Here is a 21,586-nt window from a genome sequence, read left to right on the forward strand (position 1 = left end):
GGGTTTACCGTGGGAGTTGTTGTATGCAGATGATCTGCAGATGATGCAAACAGATGATCTGATGTTGATTGCGGAAAGTATGGATGGACTGAAGGAGAAGATGAACAAGTGGAAGGAATGTATGGAAACAAAGGGTCTGAAGGTGAATATCGGAAAAACTAAGGTGATGGCAAGTGGTAAAGCATGTGGTGAGGTGGAAAGAACTGGGAAGTGGCCGTGTGCTGTGTGCAGGAAGGGTGTCGGAGTGAACTCCATTCAATGTACACTGAGTGGGTTCATCAAAAATGTAGTGGTTTGAGAGGGTCATTAACCAGTGTGGCAGCTACATTCAAGTGTAAGGTGTGCACAGAGGGAGCTGCAGATGGAGGAAATGTTGAGTTGGATCTTGGAGACGGTGTGAAGCTGGAAGGTGTGAAAACATTTTGCTACCTAGGAGACATGCTGAATGAAGAAGGTGGATCAGACTCGGCAACGGTTGCTAGAGTGAGATGTGCATGGAAGAAGTTTCGGGAACTGAGTGGCGTGCTGATGAGGAGAGTGTCGTTGAAGCTGAAGGGAAAGGTGTATGTTGCATGTGGGAGAAGTGTTATGATTTATGGGAGCTAGACATGGGTAATGAACGTAGAGCAGCAACGAAGGCTGGAAATGCGAATAGTTCGGTGGATGTGCGGAGTATCGTTGAGAGAGAGGAAGACAAATGATGAATTGCGAAAGATGATGGGAATAGAGCCTGTGATGGACGCTGTGAAGAGAACCGTTTGAGATGGTTTGGTCATGTGTTGATTGAGGAAGGATGAAAGTGACTGGTTGAGAAGAGTGATGGAAATGAATGTAGAACGAAGTAGAGGACGGGGAAAACCGAGAAAGACTTGGCAAAACGTGGTGGAAGAAGAAATGCAGGCAAGGGGGTTAACAAGGGGAGATGCAGAAAATAGGGCAAAATGGAGATCATCATGGGGACCGCAAGGCTAACCCCCGCTCTAGCAGGGAAAATGGCCTTAAAATGCCTGTTGTTACCCTCGCCAGAGGAGAGGGTATTGCATTTGAGTCCGTTTGTTTGTTTGTCCACACAGAATAAATATGATTTTCTCTGCAACCGTTGGTCCCATTGACAGGAAATTTTCACCATCGGTGCAACTCAACCTGTATAATTTTTTTATAATAATTACGACGTCATAGGTCACGTGGTTCGGCCACCATCTTGGAAAAATCGAAAAACTTTGCACCTCTATATCTCCGAAAGTGCTGAAAAGAAAAAATTGAGACATGGCTCATTGCAAAGAACTCTCCATGGGGAATAACATCTGTTGATGTCATAGGTGCCTCCATTATGTCATAATTCAAGTACAAAACTTCATCCAATCAAGATGAAATTTCTTGAGCGCCATGTCGGCATAAACTGGTGGGGGGAAAAAATTAAAATGACGTCATCGGTCACGTGGTTCGGCCGCCATCTTTAAAAAACCGAAAATCTTTGCACCTCCATATCTCCGAAAGTGCTGAATAGAAAACATTGAGACGGCTCATTGTGAAGAACTCTACATGGGGCAAAAAATTTGTTGATATCATAGGTGCCTCCATTATGACGTCATAATTCAACAAGTACAAAACTTCATCCGATCAAGATCAAATTTCTTCTTGAGCATAATCTAGGAATAAATTAGTTTAGGAAAAAAATGATGACGTTATCCGTCACGTGGTTCGGCCGCCATATTTGTTTTAACACAAAGCCTTAAAAACCACTGAAAATACATCCTGGCGAGGGTTTGCAATCTGACTGCTCTTTTTCTTGTTGTTGTTGTTGTTGTTGTTGTTGTGAATCAGGATATTCCACTATTCCAAGCAAATATTTGTGCTTAATCGCTTCCACACTTTGGGCTTGTTCGGTTAAAAGACAGGGTGGGCACAATGATAGATTATTTAAATCTGTCCACCCTTCAAAGGAAAAGATCCAAAACGGGGGCGGATAAAGACAACGAACAAAACAACAAATTAAAAGGAATAAAACGAACATCCATTTGTTATACCGTATAAACATTTATTTAACATTCATCCATATCCAAAACGAGTACAAATTATTGTCAGGCATGACAATGCAGTCGAAAAATAGAAAGTCCGGTCATGGTAGGATTTTAACTATGTATATTATGTACAAAAGGCTGGCCAATCGGCACAAACACTGGAGAAAACAAATGGACAAGAAACAAATCCCTTCAAAAGAACAATCAAAATTGCCTGCCACGGCTGTTAACCAGGGCAGCCTTGCCCTACGCTCTCGGGGTGGTCTCTTATGGTGATAGCTTAAGGTTCATCTTCAAAATAAAATCGAATAACTATGATGTCACACGATTCCCACTCTGCACCACCGGTTTCGCCAATTGAACTTTTATTATTCAAGGAGTCGTCCTTGAATCCGGTCTAAAATGACCCCCTGATCAGGGAATCAGCCAGCGGTGGAACGCGGGACGGTTTTGGACTGTGTCGTCCTGTGATAACCGTCGGAACAGACACAAAATGCCAGTTGTGGTAGGCAATGTCCACCGAGATAGGCCCGGAAGTATCCAAACTGAAAATTAAAATTCGGAAGGAGCAGCAGTGAACACAAGAATGGATTTTTGATCGCACGCGGTCAGGAATCGTGCAAAGCCGACAAACTCCCTGCGTTTATCCAATAAACCGAGGCTCGGGCCTGCTTAAAGTGCTCCAAAAACACAGGGGGAAGGAACAAAAGGCATCCGTTTCAGTTTCGTTAAAAATAAATTAAAGGGATTCTCTGACTTTCGTGGGTCGTGGAGTGGGGTCACATAGTCAAACGTGGGGCACTGCACCAAGCACCGTCGGCAACTCAGACGGGTCACGAGGTGCAATTAGTCCGGCCATCGTGTGCATGGGATGGCTCGACCAGGAACCACAAACAAAAAATAAGGAAGCTTTATTCATTTCCAAACTTCCAATAAATAATATCACAGGCCTCAAACAAACCCCATCTCTCGATCGCACGCTCTTCGTTTTGGTTCACCGACGGTGCCGACCGCCTTCGTGCTTCCGCGATCGCTCACGCGAACGTGACCGCTCTTCTCTCTTTGCCCGACCATTGTCGCTGCTTCTCTCCTTATCCCTGTCTCGCCGCTCACATTCGTGATCCCCGTTCCCCGGTTTCGCTCTTCGCCCACCTGGAGGCGAGCGCGAGCGCGAGGCCGAGTGTCGACTCCTGGCGTGCCCTCGCTCGCCGACCGCGAGTTCTTCGTACGCTCGCGGCTTGCGCTTGGGAGAAGAGGTGGCCGAACGGTGGTGGTGGTGGTGGTGGTGGTTGGCGTTGGCACCCATTGGATGTTGCACTTGGCGGTAATGGTGGTGGTGGTGGTGCGGGCGACGGCGCTTGCGCTGCGGAGGAGAATCAGATCGCGACCGTGAACGCGAACTGAAAGAGGGGGAGCGGCTGCGTTGTTGTTTCTTCTCACTGCAAGAGAGTGGATGGGCAGCAGAGATGCGAAGGAACGTTAACTAGGCCAGCGGCCATGGAAAGTTGACAGCTAGATCAGTGGTTCCCAAACTAGTTTGTTCACAACCCAAAATTTGAAAAAGACATTCGCCGCGCGACCCAAATGCTACCGGCACCTGCGATAAAAATGGTCTAGTCAGAGGAAATGCTTTCGACGTGAAAATCCCTCATCAAAAACCGGGATTTTTTTCCCAAGTTCAGGTCATGGCCCTGGGTTTGGGAACCTCTGAGCTACATAGTAATTGCCTCTCTAAAATGAAGTGATTTTTTATTTATTCAAATGTTCGTTTGAAATGACAAAGCTACCTTACCTTTGATGATAAGTCGATTTTTTACGTTTATTCCAAGCCTGACTTTGTCCAGATTGTGCAAGCGACCTTTCATCAATAGGTAAACATTCCAAGGCCTTTGAACGTCCAAGGCACAAAGTCGACATCGAAGCCGTTTTAAAGGACTGCCCACAATGGTAAGGCGCCACAAAGGTACGATTATCGGACACAGAGACTGCCATGGGACACCACATGCTTGGCGTACTATTAAGGGATAGCGTGTGGGGAATGCAATACGACATTTCCATCCTGAAAGGCACCGACCGTCACACAGCACAAGGCCAAATCAGCTGCACCTCATTGGGCTGGAACAAAAACGACTGCATTCCAACTGAATAAGCCGACACGATGGGGAGGGGCAGGTGGACCAACTACATATAATCGAGCGATTGCATCGAAAACAAAAGTCGTGCTTCAGTGAACATGCAATGGCCAATAATTCAATGAAACAAAGCAACTTTAGTCCCATCTGTGGATATTGACATGGTTATGGTGGTTTGTGCACCACGTGAAGGAGCAACTGTGTATGGGGGGCATATTTGCAGTGGCTTATATGACTAGACTCACTGTCTCCGTGGAGAATGGGAACGGCTGTGGGAGCTGGTTCGACCTCCGACCTCCTCCTTTCGTTGCCTGTGGGTGAGCAATTTGGGGTGCAATGGTTGAACACTGGAATACCACAATGTAAGTGTTTCTCCAAAATCAGTGCTCGTAGTTAAAACCCAAATTATTCGGCATTCCTTACCCGTTGTGGGGGGTGACCCGCAAGCTTTCACCTTCAGCATCCTCTTCCAGCTTCTTCTTTGCTGCTTTTAAAGCTAGAGCAGATGCCAGGGAGGGGCCAGAAGCTCCCTCTTTAACCTCTTTTGGAGATGCTGGGTGAAGAAGAAGAGGGTGTGAGGGTTTTGGATGTCAATTGCACACAATGTATGACAAGCTTGGAGAACATCCCACCAACCTCTCCCTTAGACACATCCTGCTAGTAACAAATCCTTTCTCATCCCATACATCATTCAGAGACGAAAGGAAGAGTAGGGACAAGATAGATTGGGGGAATGACAATTGCGGACAACACGCCACGAACACTTACAGGGTTTTGAGCAAGGAGAGAATCCCATGGGTGTTCCCAAAGCAGGTGTACCGTCCATCAAGACTTCACGTGCCTTCAGCTTGGCCTCCTGTAGTGCCATTCGGCACCTCTCCACCTTGCTCTCCAACGCATCAACATTTACCTGACCATCCACAAAAACCACGAAGCAATCAAAATCGATTATCTTTTATTTTTTGAAAAAGTTTGTTTTGGCATTATAGTGAAAATTTGTAGCAGTTTATAGTTATCCATTCTCAATCCTAAACGGTTGCACTGCTTCCCCCCTTTAAATCCACAAAATAGGTGATTACATGAGCATTTACCTTTGGGCGGTTGTACAACCGAAGGATGCACAAACAGATTTCGTGGATACTTTCCTCAGCCGTTCCGAAGACCAGGAACCAGGGCGGCCGGTTGGGGAGTGGGATCTGTGGATGCATGAGGGGAATTATTTTGTCAATTCCACTGTTGTTGGTACTTGATTAATTTTATAAACAATTGTGCAGGAGAATGTACAAGAGTTTTAATTACAAGCAGGTTTTGAGAGGTGATGCACTGATGCACACAGAGTGCTGCTCACGATAGATACGAGTTTAATCAACGACCAATGACGCTCATGCAGAGGCACTAATATTACTGGAGGAATGAGACACAAAGCCAAATACTGATTATAAACAGAGGCCATTGTCACAATTTCAGTGGCGCATTTTTCGGTGATACTACAATCCGTTAACATAACCGACACGCATCTTCAGCATACAACAGAGATGAGAGACGAGCAGAGGAAGGAGGGCTCTGGAAAGCGTTAACCACACGAGAGGTCAAGACGCCCAACGTCTGCCGCGGGTATCCAGAGGTTATCGGAACAAGAGAAGCCTCCCAGAAATGACGCACAACCGAACGACCACATCGGAACCAAAGACAACCAATCCTGGAAACGTTTAGAATTCCCCTCATACAACATTTCCAAAGCAAATAACGATATGGGTCGGATACGCAATTGTTTAGGGAAATTCCATTCGTGCCTCCGTACCTCGAGTGTGCGTGCGGCAAGGAAGATGCAGGCACAAGCGATGGTTTCCGGGCTAAATCGCACAAAGACGTTACTCCTCAAACAATCATTCATGTAGTTCCTAAATGCACAAAGAGGAAGAGGAAGAAATGTGGGATATTAATTATTGGGGATGACTGCTTCCAAAATCAAGCGGACATTTTAAACCCTTCCCCTTTGACCGTACTTGTTTAATCTTCAAGAACAAAACTCGGGAATACCAGCTTTTTCCCATCCCAATCTCAGGACTGTGACCCCGTCCCTTCCCACAAGCATGAACCTCCCAATATGAATGGGACACGACAAAACAAAAACAAGACAATAGAAACCGGAGGAGTGAGGTTGCGGTGGGGGCACACAAAGCACACACAAGCGACACGAAAACCCTTTTTTGACTCCGAGCTACTTTGATTCCTCAAGCGCATGCCATTTGGCATATTATGAAATAGCCAATTCAGGTGGATTTCTGCAATTTACCCAAATTGGTCTTTAGAACTATACATGTAACCATGCAAGAGAATTTTTCTACATTCCACGCAGTTTCAACAACAGGAAATGGTGCAACGTGACATGGTCGTTTCCTTCATCTCAACTTCAGTATGAAGACGGAACAGAAGATCGCCATAAACAATACCTTCAACTACAAAAGTTTACCACACCGTAAGTCATCTTTAATGACGTCCAAGCACATGCCGCTTGTTTCTTAGTTCACTCAAGTGGGCCTGTGAATGCATCCATTACCACCCTCAGGTTAATTTGGAGAATGCAGACCCTCTGCGGTTAAGGACACAATCACCACTAAACATAACGAACCGAAGCTTACAATACACTCCGTGGTCAAAGATAGTCCAAAAATTCCAAGCAGCCCATTGGCTAGCAAAAGAACACCCTCTGCAAATAATTAATGGAGGAAGAATGTGTAGTGGGCAAGAGAAAGGCTGGTGAGGGTAACACAGTAGTATTTCCATGAGCATTCAACTGTTCAGTGCCACTGGAAAGCAACCTCATCATTAACTTGATGAAGAGTTCAAATAGAAGATCGTGTTACAAGCCGCCGAGAAGCAGCCCTTCCATTAAACAAGACCCAGAAGCCACATGTAGAAACACCGTTGGTATAATGGCCCAAGTCTTCTTGCAAACGATCCTTTGTATTTGAACATTCCTTCCTCTTCGGGTAACGCAGTGATCCGTTCGCAGCGGAACATCACAACTGTAATTTCTACATTGGTAAGACTGGCATTTTAGCAGCTATCGAGCCTTCCTCGTGAAGTGCCATCTGGTCTGGATTTTACCCTCGTGGAGCTCACTCACCAAAACACACTTTGCAAATGTGCCGCAAGGTCACAGTCCTCAGCACACGTTAAGGGAGGCCTTTGTCTTGTGGTGGATTGAAATAGGATGCTTTGATGGTTCAGGTTCGGAGTAGCCTTTAAAAGACTTATTTGTAAAAGTCTCACCTCAATAAAGTGAAATCCTCAGTGCTGTGCCCGAACTCAAACTCGAAGAGTTGCCCTTCCAAGCCCAGTCCGAGGCAAGCCGGGTTTGCCCGTCAACTCAAGAGAAATTTTCCTGTCGCATGAAATGAGGTACTGTAAAAGTGGAACTTTTCACCTTCAACGAAGAAGCGCAAATTTAACAACATGCGGATATATTTGGCTTTTAAATTTAAAAAAAAAAGAGATCGGAGTACCAGAACGCACAAATAATCTGCATGCCGTACGCATAGTCACACCACAGTGAAGTAACACGCTTGGCCAGCATGTATCTATGCTGTCTATGCTATCGTGTCTATGCCATCTTGGCCATATATCTATGCTGTTCGCAAATACAGTAATGTACTTCAGCGCCCACAATCCAACGCAAAATATACTTAGTTATTTGAAGCCGATTTCAAAAGGGAACGAACTTCGATGTTTCCCGAAACCTGCAAGTTTGGTTAAAGTGGGGCTTGATGGCCCCCTCTTCCCCTACTAGCTCGCCGTGACGCCATTGTCGAGGCCGGAGATTGGAACGAATAAAAATATCCAATACTTCCGGAGACTATTAATTTACGAATATTTTCCTTCTGTTCATGTGTCACTGTACTTTTCCCTGACGTATTTTGCAATCCGTATTTCATTGGTTCCGCACGATTTACGCCAGGTTCATAAAAGTTAATTTATAATAAATGTTCGTTTTGATGCCCGTTTCTCTTCATTCTGGTTACACTGCACATTATTCGCTCCCTATGTAAATGTTCGCTGGCGTTGCACACGGTTAACATCGTTGAGATTGCCACGCATCTTGTGACCATCTTCATGCCGCTCAGCGGGAAAATTCCCACTCTACAGAGACGTGGGTTTGTAAAATCTGCGAGAGCTGCATGGTGCATAATCGCTCTCCTGGATTTCCTTTTGCTCAAGTAAACTGTGCGGTGCTTACGTAGGCCACGTCACCGCTTCGCCGTTGTACTTCGGCACACGTAAATGTCGGCATTCTCCAACTCCGCGGGGAAATTAGTTTGCAAATCAAAAGTATCCACAGTAAATAGCTGACTGCTCGTGCAGCAAAAGTGGAAAAGTGGCGAGCGTGACCAAACGCAAACAACTAAAAAAAATTTTTTTGCAAACGTATCCAATCTTACAAATTTTGCCAAAAACACCAAACCAGAGTCCCAGCACGATGCCAAGATGAAAATGCCCACCACAATCCACGTGCAGCTAACCTTTAAAATCTAAAAAATTTCACATTCGAGGTTGAGGTCTGCAAAGTAAAATAATTTCTGGACTGTAGTTTGTATTTTACAAACTGATTTTTTTTTTTTTAAATACACAGCAACGTAACCGACTTCCTCTTATATCCTCCCACAACCACGTCCTCCCTTCCCCCACCCCAACCCCCAATCAATTCGTAGTCACTTCTTCGATCTTGAAATGGCAGATGAAAGGTGACCAGCCGGAGACACCACACTCTGTAAGAAAGGCTGTGACAGGGTCAGTGCAAGGGGCATTAGTGCCCCCCCCCCCCCAAACTTTCAACCTCAAACTCAGCCAACCCATCTTTCCAACATCCCTTCCCCACCCATTCCAGCCCAACAACATCCCCATTAAAAAAAAAAAAAAATTCCCCAAAAATGGTAAACCTCCCTCTGACATTACCCTTCTGCTGGCCCGGCAAACAATTTATTACCCAGGACTCATCCCCAAGCTAGAATACAAATTTAATACCAATGAACATTTCACTTGCTAAGATTAATCATCCCCAACAATGAGGTATAAAATTTTCCGAGTCACTTTACAAAGCATCTATATAAATCCTCGACCACAAACCCCATCTCAAGCAATTACTAATCACGGCTTATGCATCATTCAGCAACCCAAACTCGTATCTTTAAATCTCCCTCAAGCTAACAAGAAGCTCATAAAAAGACCTCGAGGCTCAAACTTCAAAGAAAAATCATTTCAACAACTAGAACCTCATCCCCCAGAAATGATGACCATCATGCAAGACCATCCCTCAAAAAACCTCCCAATTCCCTCGGCAGTGATGTCACGGTCATGTCACCACCTCATTGGGCAGCCGCCAGCCACTTCATCAGGAGCGGAGAGGGCGGCAGCCAAACGGCAGCTCCCCAAGCGGTCACGTGCTGGCCGCCCGGCGGTGGCAGGCCGCGCAGGGCAGAGCTCAGAGTCTGCCTAGAGGACTTACTCGCTCACCCTTCAGGCCGAGACCCAAGGAGGAGACAAAGAGACGAAGTCAAAAAAGGGGTTTCGTGAGTTAAACGACGAACATGCAGTGCACAAAAGGACGAAGTTTCGAACCACAGACAATCATGAATCAACGCAGTAACAACTCGACACTACGTGTGTGTACAGAATACAACAGAAATACATAAAATGAAGATCAAAGACAAAACAGAAACAGGCTATACAGGAATACTGATTGCTGATAATCCTAACTCCCATTTAGCCCTCATCATGCTACCAATGAAAACACAAGGACAGATTTATACTGGACAGATTTCAGTCCCAACTGTGCCCTGTTTGAGTGTCGAATTCTCCCTGCCGTTGGACGGGAACGGTGAAATACGAGCAACAAACCAAGCTTACCAGGCGGTTTGAACTAATGGTCGGTTCTTCTCGCACTCAAGCATTTGAAGATACATGAAGATGATCTGCGGAGACACACGCGCCATCCCACGTCGTGCTGGGTTAGATGGTACAGCGGGAGCTAAATATTTTTAAACAACGTCCATAAAATCATTTCGGCAAGCCACCTTATGTGGGTGCTTGACGTGCACACAGAAGCCCAGCTCCTTGAGCACACGCCTCTCTGCCTTGATCAATTGGTTCTTGGTGTTGATGTAATTTTGATCCAATACCAGGGGACTCGGTGGCCTGAAAAGAATTACAAGAGGGAAAAGGGAGAGTCACAATAGACATGTAATAAGACAAAGGGAAGGGGATTTGTGGAGTGGAGTAGGGGGTTTTGGAGGTATTAAAACAATTAAAAGGCAAATGAATGGGAGGAGGCACAAGGTGGGTAAGACCCAAAGCACAATCGAATGTTAGGGTGGCAACGGCGAAATAACAACAGGTTGTTGGATAACAAGTAAGGTGCAAAGAAAAGGGACGAACAAACTCCTGACATTTTGACGTGCAACAAAAAGAGTGAAGGTGTGAAATTAAAAGTCAAAACAAAATGGAGCGAGCAACGCAAGGTGTTGAAGAATGTGTTTTGGAAGCGATGGAGTGAACAGGGATGGGTATGACATTTGGATGTAGTCAGAGACAAATAAAGGTGTGCGAACAGGGCGTGGAGACAGCAGTGAGGGGAGTGAGTGAGTGATACAGAGCAGCTTTGTATGAGTTCACTACCACCATACCCCACCATTTATGTTGAACTTTGATAACTATTATGTCGTTTCAGCACCTTGAATCTATAGGCAAAATATGCTATATAAATAAAAATATTATTATTATTATTATTTACGTACTCACCCTTGAGTTTGTTAAAGTCAAGATGTCGCAATGCAAGATTAGGAGGGAAATAAATAAATAATAATAACATGCTGTCGAGTTAATTTTCCAAATGAATATAAAGAACATCAAACTGCTCTCAACACAAAATCACAAGACACACCAAAGATGAAGATACCACCTCCATCATGATAAACGCAAAGAGAACGTGTCTTCTCTTCTACACCAAAATCAAGCAACACTTTTGCCGAGACAAAACCTGCCCATCAAAACCAAGCTAATAAAGCACACAAGACTGCAGTTTACCCTGGGGCCAATACAACACGCCATCATGGTATATTGGCAAAGGCACAAACACAGGCACACTCAGAAATTTAGGATTTTGATCAATTGCCAGAACACAATGGCTTACTCTTTTCAAAAGGTATTGTAGTATCTGTAAACCCACAAGCACACTGCACAGACAGCATGATGTCCCCTCTGAAGGGCAATGCACTGATTGATGCAACACTTGCTGCAAAACAACATACGTTTATAATTGGGCCTGGAGTGCAATCAAAACTAGACAAGTACTTGTCCTGGAGTTTGCTTGAACTGGATATGATGATGCAACCTCTGAGCTGTCCTGAAAAATCACCATGAAAGTAAGAAGACCATTTAAATGGGTGTTGGTGATATTCGACGGTGCTATTCCTTTTCACACCATAACCACCCAGGATACACATGTTGTCAGTGTCTAAGACTTGCAAATAAGGATCACCCATGAAACTGTCAAACATAATCTTGAGATTTTTTTTCCCACATTTAATGGTGCATGCTGATCTGATGTCCCTGTGTGGTACAAATCACAGCGACGGAGGAAGGGAGAGAGTAATGGAGAGACAGAGTGAGAGTGATGGAGAGACAGAGACAGAGACGGAGGCAATCCATGGGGACTGATTGGCACTCTGATAGTCACTGCACCACCCTGCTGAATCTGGGCAACAGGGAATAATGGGAAAGATTTGGCCCCCCCCCCCCCCACAACACTTGCATTGGGGTGTACAACCACCACGAAGAGGCGTCCCCAATAGTTGTGTGACACTTTATAACCTTGCTTCCCAATCATTGCGGCGGTGCGTGCACCCCCCACCCTCCCACGAACAGACGGAGGTACCCCCCCCCACCCCCCAACGAGAAAGCAGTTGTGCGTTTCCCCCTCTACCGCCCCCCCACCCCCACGAGCAGGCGGTGGTGTGCACCCGATCCCTCCCCCCCCCCCCCCAACCACCTCCACGAGCAGGCTGTGGTGTGCTCGCGCCCCCACCCCTCATGAGCAAGGCTGTGGTGCGCTCGCACCTCCCACGAGCAGACGGTGGTGAGGTCTCCACAAGCAGGTGGTGGTGCACACCCCAACAAACAAGCAGTGGCATCCCCACCAACAACGGAATACCAAAGCCTGACAGGGATAACATCCCCAACTTCCTTGGGTTTCATCCCGGCCAACCAGGGTGAACTTTCATAATATTCAGATGGGCCATATGAAGAGACAGCCTCATCCTGTGTGAACATCAGGTTGGAGCCCAGGATTGACTTCCGTGTTCCTGATACAACAACAACATGCATTTTAAGGCCATTTTCCCTGCTGGTCCCCATGACAATCTTCTCCATTTTGCCCTATTTTCTGCATCTCTCCTTGTTAACCCCCTTGCCCGCATTTCTTCTTCCACCATCTTGTGTTCCTGATGAAGTAAGGAAATGCTAAACCACCTGCTAGTTGGGTGCAGGCCCCTTCTTTGGAACAATGGCTGCAGGATTGATCTTCATGATTCTATTTTTAGTTTCCTCCCCTCCAGGAAAATCTGTTTCTTTTTCGGCCAAGGCAGATCCCAGAGAGGTGCAGCAGGGGGTGTAGGCAGGCCTTATTATGCCACGCTCTCCCTCAAGTGGCACCACGAAAGCCGAGTTCTCTTGCACTGCGATATGACAAGAGCCACTCGGGACCAGGGGCTTCACACGATGTCCAGAGAATCAGACATGGGCTGGTTATGAAGACAACTATGACTCATTTTGCAAAGCATCTGCTCAAATAGGGCACTCCTGGTATGCAACATGCTTTCCGCTTCATATCTGAAGATTACAAAAAATTTTGCCTTTGCTGTTCCAGTCCAAGAACTGAGAACTAGAATACTGCATTGGGTCAGAACTGTCTCGAGGCTTTCACTCAAAGTGAAGGAGGAATGGTGGAGGGGTTCTCAGTTTTGGCTAGAGCCGGCTTGAGTCCCACTGTATACAAGGGATGTCTGGAATTCCTCTACATGGAGGCTCAGCGACTGCAAGTCACCTAAGACAGGGAACTTAGTACTTGAACACGAACAGCGGATCCTCTGCCCCAATTCAGTGACTGAGATACACCATGCCGCTCTTTTTTCATACATTAATTTTTTCAGCGGAACCAGCAGTGGTGCTTTCAGATAAGCCTGGCTGGAGAAGTCAGGACTGGACCTCTGCCAAGGGGTGGGAACGTCAGTGACGAACTACCAGGAGTGTTTGGGGAAGTCAAACCTGCAGGAAGGCAACTCCATGCTTTCCATCAGTCCTGAGAGCTAAAAGTTTGTTTTGCCACTACTGACGCCAAGGGACTGAGCGGCAGCCCTGACTAGACTCAACAGATGCATACCTGCATGTTCTCATGCATGCCGAGTCCCTTAATCTGCTGGGGTTCACTGTGGGGGATTGGACCTTCAGATCTACCGCCCTACCTTTTGGCCTCAATTCTGCCCCCTGAGTTTTCACGACAACAGTGCAGGTGTCGGCAGCGACACTCCAACAAGGCATCATTTTTTGCTAACCCAACAACTACTAACCCAATACTGGTGGCAGGGTCAGAGCAGCTCCTCGGAAACCACTTGCAGACGACCATCACACTGGTCAGATCTCTTGGCCTCTATCAATTGGGAGGAATCTAGTTAAGACTCCTTCCCAATTCCTTTTTCCTAGGGGCGGACCAAGACGTCCCAGCTCAGCTGGCATGTTCATCAACTCATTGGAAAGAACATCCAGTCGAGGTCAACTTAACTAACCTCTGCAGATAGCTCCAGCAAAGGTCTGGCTCGAGGTCCTAGGCCGACTCGCCAGTTTATTGGATCCGATACCAGATTGTAGGCTCCATATGTGGTGAAAGGGAAGTCTGTACTTATGAAGGACAACAACTGTATGGTTGCAGTGTATATCAACAAATGGAGGGGGCTTCTCCCGGCGGCGGAAGGCCCGCGTCGCCTCCCGGCGGCGGAAGGCCCGCGTCGCCTCCCGGCGGCGGAAGGCCCGCGTCGCCTCCCGGCGGCGGAAGGCCCGCGTCGCCTCCCGGCGACGGAAGGCCCGCGTCGCCTCCCGGCGACGGAAGGCCCGCGTCGCCTCCCGGCGACGGAAGGCCCGCGTCGCCTCCCGGCGACGGAAGGCCCGCGGCGCCTCCCGGCGACGGAAGGCCCGCGCCGTCTCCCGGCGACGGAAGGCCCGCGCCGTCTCCCGGCGACGGAAGGCCCGCGCCGTCTCCCGGCGACGGAAGGCCCGCGCCGTCTCCCGGCGACGGAAGGCCCGCGCCGTCTACCGGCGACGGAAGGCCCGCGTCGTCTCCCGGCGACGGAAGGCCCGCGCCGTCTCCCGGCGACGGAAGGCCCGCGCCGTCTCCCGGCGACGGAAGGCCCGCGTCGTCTCCCGGCGACGGAAGGCCCGCGTCGTCTCCCGGCGACGGAAGGCCCGCGTCGTCTCCCGGCGACGGAAGGCCCGCGCCGTCTCCTGGCGACGGAAGGCCCGCGTTACGGAAGGAGCTCTGCCACCCCTTTCCCATGTACTGTTCTTGGACAAAGGATATGGGTGCTTGGGCAATCAAAGTATTTACCATCTCTTGGCCACCCTTGGTAGAGTATGCCTTCTTGCGACTTCCATGAACTCTTGCAAAATTAGAGCAGGAGGGAACAAAGGTATTTTTGGCAGCTCCCAACACCTATGGCTCAGGGAGCTCATGTGCCCCTGAGTGGGAATACTGAGGTCTCTGCCACTCAGGGAGGACCTCTCCCAACCCTGGTAGTTGCTCTCACTGCTGCCTTGAGGAAAATGCACACCGATAGCTTCTGTCATGGGTACAGCTCATTCTAATGAAGTTTTAGGTCGAAGTCGCAAATGGCCGTCTTTACCGCCCCCCTCTAGTACATTTTTATAAACTTGTGACCATAATACAAGGTGGTTCACACTCGATCGATATCGGGTTATTTAGAATTTTCGAGGGTCAGCTAACGCATACACTCTGCGCCACGCCAATTTCCCTGAAATTTGCTGTCCCACATTACTTTCACATGCAGAAGGTTATCGTCACAAGAAAAACTTTCAATTGTCAATAAAGTTAAGAAGCACCAATGTTCTGTCAATCTCAGGTAACAAAACCTTTTCACTTTTGAGAAAGGTTGTAGCCATGGACATTAAATTAACTCCTCCTCCAAACATTCTTCCGAGTGTGGGGAGACCACTCGTGATTTTCAACTGTTCACGTGGAATTGTGCAAGTGCTTTACTATCGACACCTGCCAAAGGGAGGGGGCATTAAGAGTGTGAAACTATGCCAATTCTGGCGGGGGGGAGGGGGGCAATCTTCTAACTCCTAGAGGGAACAGCCATTGACTAGTATACAAAAGGGTCTAGTCTCTGCAGCACTACACTGAGATTAACAATTAATCTCATGATCCTCAAGACCTTAAATAAGGAAATTAGGGCATTTAGTGCATTGCCTTGATGCACTCCAGAGTTTAAGCAACAATCTTCTTAACCCTGGATCTTAATTGTGTGAACCAACTTGTTACATTGTGGGCACAAAAGCTTATTAAAATGTACCCGATTTGATGGACCACACACTTTACAGAGCATTGGTGCGACCAAAGCAGTTTCTTGGCATGGGTTGGTTCTACTGGGTGGTTTGCCATGGCCTTCATGGCGTTTGCCACGCAAGCAAGCAGCACGCACCATTTAAAAAAAATCTTTGGTATGATTCAACCGGGGTTTTTGGACCTCCAGAAGATCTCATCTCATCTCAGCTCTCTCTTTCTAATTTGTTGCTCCGGATGAAAGCACCACGGAAAGATGTGAATGCCATTTTCCCACCATCATGGCATCCATGCCTCTCCCTCAGAGGCACACCATCTACTCTCCTGCCCCCAACCGTGCCACACCACCCTGCAAGACCACGGTCATCCTGGAAGACCAGCACCTGCCTGCACAAGTCCTTACCATCTCCCTTTGTATTTAATCTGAGTCCGGTCGTCTGGCACCCGAGTTGAGGTATAGTTTATTTGCACTTAAGTTTGAGTGTTTCCCTTCTCCCTAATTTTTGTCGGTCGACCGCTTGGTCTGTCCTATCTTATCTATTCACATCTCGTCCATCTTTATCCCCAAATACATTTAAAATAAAAAGATGAATTTGCAAAAAAAATATCTCCTCGCCTTCCTGCACCAACAACCATAAAATTTGGTTTAGTTATTGGCTGATCGTAAACGGTAATGAACACAGTACAATGTAAATTCAAACATAGTTTCAGTCATTTTTTGAGGTCTTTAGACATCCAGCATAGAGTCTGCATGCATTAGCCAGACAAAAGAGGCAGTTCCAAAAATTCTTCACAATCTCAATACTTGAACAAGGAAGTAGTAAATGGTCATGAGCTGGAGGTACACCACCTCATCGGTGGTCCCAATGACAGTCTCAATACGATGCCATTGCAAGACCAGTTGAGTGGTTAAGACGCATCTACTTCCAACTAGCAAGTTTACAGACACATTGCGATTAGCCATTTACAGCTCTTGTAGAGCAGACATCAAAGCCGCACGAACTTACAGGTAGTTGTGCACACCACACAGTAGCACGTACCTTACAGAATTGTTTATTTTAGACTCGGCGTATTAACGATCGTGTTGGCTGAGCGGCTGGGGTGCCAGCTTAGGATCCTAGGATCCTGGGTTCGAATCCCGGTCGATCGCTGAATTAACGCCAGGGGGGTTGACTCAGCCTGTCATCCTTCCGAGGTCGGCTAATTGAGTACCAGTTCACTGGTAATTCCCTGCTTGTCGTAAAAGGCGACAAACAGGGTTGGCGGCAAGAAGGGCATCCAGCCATAAAACATTGCTTCAAAAAAGGGACCAACAAACAACAACCACAGTGCCCGAAAAAGGCCACCCCCGCTATGCGGGGAAAAATGGCCTCTAAAGGGTTTTTTTTTTTTTTTTTACAAAAACAAAAGTATTTTTCTGCAAGTTTGCTTCAACAGTATTTAGCCTTTTGGTTTCCTGGAGGCATACGAAACACGTTATGTGAACCAAACGACTTGTATTTGATTGTTCAAGGAAAATAATACACATCTTATGATAAAATTAAGCAAAGGATACCCAGCTAATATATTTATTACACACCCCCAAAGCAAAGTTGGGGCGGGGGTAAACCAGCACGGCTAAACAAGTCAGTGATTGGGCATTTTTCATAATTTTCATGAAGCCTATGTTTGTGTTTGATTTACCACCAATGTTGAATATAGCTGAATGATGATGAGACAAATATAGCTGAGAGGAAGACAAATGATGAATTGCGAAAGATGATGGGAATATTGCCTGTGATTGATGCTGTGAAGAGGAACAGGCTGAGATGGTTTGGTCATGTGTTGAGGAAGGATGAAAGTGACTGGTTGAGAAGAGTGATGGAAATTGATGTAGAAGGAAGTAGAGGACGGGGAAGACCGAGAAAGACTTGGCTAAAGATGGTGGAAGAAGAAATGCGGGCAAGGGGGTTAACAAGGAGAGATGCAGAAAATAGGGCAAAATGGAGAAGATTGTCATGGGGACCGCAAGGCTAACCCCCGCTCTAGCAGGGAAAATGGCCTTAAAATGCATGTTGTTGTTGAATATAGCTGAGAGGGGCATGCGCTTTCAGTTTATTTATTCCTCCGTGACAGTAAACTCTTGCCACATCACCATTTCTCTCGTAGCAATCTCTGCTCTACTTCACTGCAGTGAAATTCCCTGTTTTAGTGCCATTGCAACCATGCATTTCCAATCGTAGGATTTTTTGAGAATTATTTCAATTCGGTTTCAACCGAGAATGAAACATTCCCAAACACCTTCTTCCTCAATGTAAAAAATTCGGACAAAATGCCATTTTGCCACCAAATTATCCGAGGTCTGTGTGAATCACAAACGATTGATTTTAATTTAATTACACCACAATGGGTTTTAATAGAAATTTGCATAATATTTGGAAGCATCCCAGTGTAATCCAAAATAATCCGATGAATCAACTCTCGGAATCTAACCTCAAAGCTCAACTCAATCAAATTACGCTGCAAAGTTCTCACTTTCTCTTTTCAAAACATATTCCTTTGGCTTCTGCTCCAGAGAACTTACTGCTTGTGTACCTCCGCCATTAGCGAGGTAACAAAATACTCAAGCCACTACATTGCATGATTATTGTGTTGCCATTCGCAACTCAAGGGTGGGCCGTTATGTTTGTTTCTTCCCCTGCCCTGCCAAACTCTAGAACTTTTTATCTTCTCGTGTCTTTCCAAACACGTGTGATTTTCCTCTATTAAAAAAGCACATTTTTTACTTCCTCAAAAACTCAAGACTATTCCCTCGTTCTTCACTTTTCTATCAATGCAGTTCTTTTATTTAAGGCCTGGCCTTTACGAGGACGATATAGTCCGTGGCCACAGGCTTCAACATAAAAATAAATTTTAAAAATCGCCATCACACGTTGACATTATCATTACCGAATCGCCATTACTCGGTGTGTACCCCGGTTTAGAATAGGTACACCGTATCGTAAGAGGCAACTAAAAGGGTTGGCGTCAGGAAGGGCATCCGGCCATTTAAAAAAAAACATTGCCTCAAAAAGAAACCATGAAAATTACAACTACATAAGGGGAGGGTACAGCACGAAGTACCCCGTGGGGGACCCCACTCCCTCTGGTCAAAAGTCAAGGTGGGGAACCCGATCGAAGCTAGGGTGGAAATCACTCCATTTATGACGACGAAACGTCTGATGCCTGACGTGGAGATCGGTTTCTGAGGTTTGGGACATGGAATGTCGGGACAATGACAGGGAGATCAGGAGAAGTGGTGGACATATGTTGTGTGCAGGAGACGAGATGCAAGGGAAGTGGTGTGAGAATGGTGAAGGGTAGGCAGGGACAGAAATACAAGTTTGTGTGGCAAGGGTGCCCGGAGGGCATGAATTGTGTTGGTGTCATGTTTTCTGAGGAGTTTGTAGACAGTGTGGTGAGTGTGACTAGAGTGAGTGAAATGTTGATGATGGTGAAAATGATGATTGGAAAGCTCTTGGTGAACGTCATCTCGGGATATGCTCTGCAGGTTGGTCGGAGCGATGAAGAGGACAAGATATGGTGTGCGATAGACAAGCTGATGGAAAACGTGAAATTTGAGGAAGTTGTTGTGGTAGGAGGAGACCTAAATGGACATGTGGGAAGGAGTATGGATGGTTTTGACGGAGTTCATGGGGGTTACGGATATGGTGTGAGAAATGGAGAAGGTGAAAGGATTTTGGAGTTTGCTGATGGATCTGATTTGTTGATTTGTAATACTCAGTTCCAGAAAGAGGATAATAAGCTTGTTACATACACGTCAGGTGGGTCGATGACAACCGTTGACTACCTGCTGGTGCGAAGGTGAGATAGGGGGCACCTCCGGGAAACTAAGGTGATCCCGGGGGAGGAGGCTGTTTCACAGCACCACTTGGTTGTCTGCGACATAAGGGTGAAAGGTGCGAGGAGAGCTCGGCGGGTGAAGTACCAACCGAGAATGAAGGTGTGGAGGTTGAAAGAGGTGACAGTGAGGGAAGCATTAAAAGAGAGGCTGAGTATGGTAGAGGATGATGTGGTTGAGCTTGAAAGTGGTTGGATGTCAATGAAAGATAGTCTGTTGGGAGCCGTTGGTGAGGTATGTGGATAGACAAAAGGACCGAGGCACTCGGAAACATGGTGGTGGGATGATGAAGTTGGAAAGAAGATCGACGAGAAGACGAAGAAGTTCAAGGAGTGGCAGAAGGCGAGGGGTATGGGGGCAGAAAAGGCAGAGCATGAAAGTTATAAGGCAGCCAAGAAGGCTGCAAAGAAAGAGGTAGCAAAGGCGCAGGAGGCATGTAGGAAAATGTTCGGAGAACGCTTGGATTTTGAAGAGGGTCAGAGAGCGGTATTCAGGATTGCAAAGCAGATAGCGAAAGAGAGGTGTGATGTGATGGGGGTGAGTTGCTTGAAGGATGAAGTGGGACAAATCGTTGTGGACCCAGATGGAATTAAAGGAAGATGGAAGAGATACATGGAAATACTGTTGAATGCAGAGAATGAATGGGATGGCAACATAGAGAGTAACCCAGTTTTAGGACCGGCAGAGAAGATAACCGAGAAGGAAGTTGAGGAAGCGATAAAAGCAATGAAGAGTAGAAAAGTGGGAGGGCCGATGGGAGTTGTGGGAGATATGTTGAAGGCAGCGGGAAATTGGGGTGTGAAGCGAATGACAGAGATCTGCAATCTGGTGGTGAAAGAAGGCCGCATTCCAGTGGATTGGGAACTGAGTACCCTCATCCCTCTATACAAGGGGAAAGGTGACCCTCTGGACTGTGGCTCGTCGAGCGATAAAGTTATTGGAGCATGGAATGAAGGTATTGGAAAGGGTGGAGAGGAGGATAAGGAAGAAAGTGAAGATTGAGGAAATGCAGTTTGGATTTATGCCAGGAAGAGGAACGACAGACGCGCTTTTTATTGTGAGGCAGTTGCAGGAGAAGTACATGGAGAAGAGGAAGAAGTTGTTTCTTGGGTTTGTTGATCTGGAGAAAGCATTCGATAGGGTTCCATGCGAAGTATTGACATGGGCATTGAGGAAGTTAGGAGTGGAGGAATGGTTGATCATAGTCGTGATGGCAATGTACAAAAGAGCGCGCACAGCTGTAAGGAAGAAGTACGGGAACAGTGGTGAGTTTGAGGTGAAGGTGGGAGTGCATCAGGGGTCGGTACTAAGTCCACTACTATTTGTAGCTGTGATCGAGGTGCTGGCTCGGAACGCAAAGGAGGGTTTCCCGTGGGAGTTGTTGTATGCAGATGATCTGGTGTTGATTGCAGAAAGTATGGATGGATTGAAGGAGAAGATGAACAAGTGGAAGGAATGTATGGAGACAAAAGGTCTGAAGGTGAATATTGGAAAAACGAAGGTGATGGCAAGTGGTAAAGCATGTGGTGAGGTGGAAAGAACTGGGAAGTGGCCGTGTGCTGTGTGCAAGAAGGGTGTCGGAGTGAATTCCATTCAATGTACAATGTGCGCTGATTGGGTTCATCAAAAATGTCGTGGTTTGAGAGGGTCATTAACCAGTGTGGCAGCTACATTCAAGTGTAAGGTGTGCACAGAGGGAGCTGCAGATGGAGGAAATGTTGTTTGATCTTGGAGGCGGCGTGAAGCTGAAGGTGTGAAAACATTTTGTTACCTCGGAGACATGCTGAATGGAGAAGGTGGATCAGACTCGGCAACGGTTGCTCGAGTGAGATGTGCATGGAAGAATTTTCGGGAACTGAGTGGCGTGCTGATGAGGGGAGTGTCATTGAAGCTGAAGGGAAAGGTGCATGCTGCATGTGTGAGA

At 46.8% G+C, this 21,586-nt stretch overlaps 1 protein-coding gene across 1 annotated transcript in view; it reads right to left on the reverse strand.

The window, feature by feature from the left end:
• Nucleotides 1-2,017: 2,017 nt before the first annotated feature.
• Nucleotides 2,018-21,586, reverse strand: part of LOC137417391 (cyclin-L1) — a 57,502-nt gene continuing 37,933 nt past the window's right edge. Inside the window, exons 4-11 of the mRNA XM_068102791.2 lie at nt 10,228-10,348; nt 10,061-10,125; nt 5,955-6,054; nt 5,245-5,349; nt 4,922-5,063; nt 4,577-4,706; nt 4,399-4,464; nt 2,018-3,460 (exon numbers count right to left, since the gene is read on the reverse strand). Of these exons, the coding sequence (XP_067958892.1) occupies nt 3,016-3,460; nt 4,399-4,464; nt 4,577-4,706; nt 4,922-5,063; nt 5,245-5,349; nt 5,955-6,054; nt 10,061-10,125; nt 10,228-10,348 (1,174 nt within the window). The 3' untranslated portion in view covers nt 2,018-3,015. The remainder of the gene's footprint in view (nt 3,461-4,398; nt 4,465-4,576; nt 4,707-4,921; nt 5,064-5,244; nt 5,350-5,954; nt 6,055-10,060; nt 10,126-10,227; nt 10,349-21,586) is intronic.

Source organism: Myxine glutinosa, chromosome 2 (assembly GCF_964187855.1).
Source record: "Myxine glutinosa chromosome 2, kmMyxGlut1.1, whole genome shotgun sequence".
Classification (NCBI taxonomy): Eukaryota; Metazoa; Chordata; class Myxini; order Myxiniformes; family Myxinidae; genus Myxine; species Myxine glutinosa.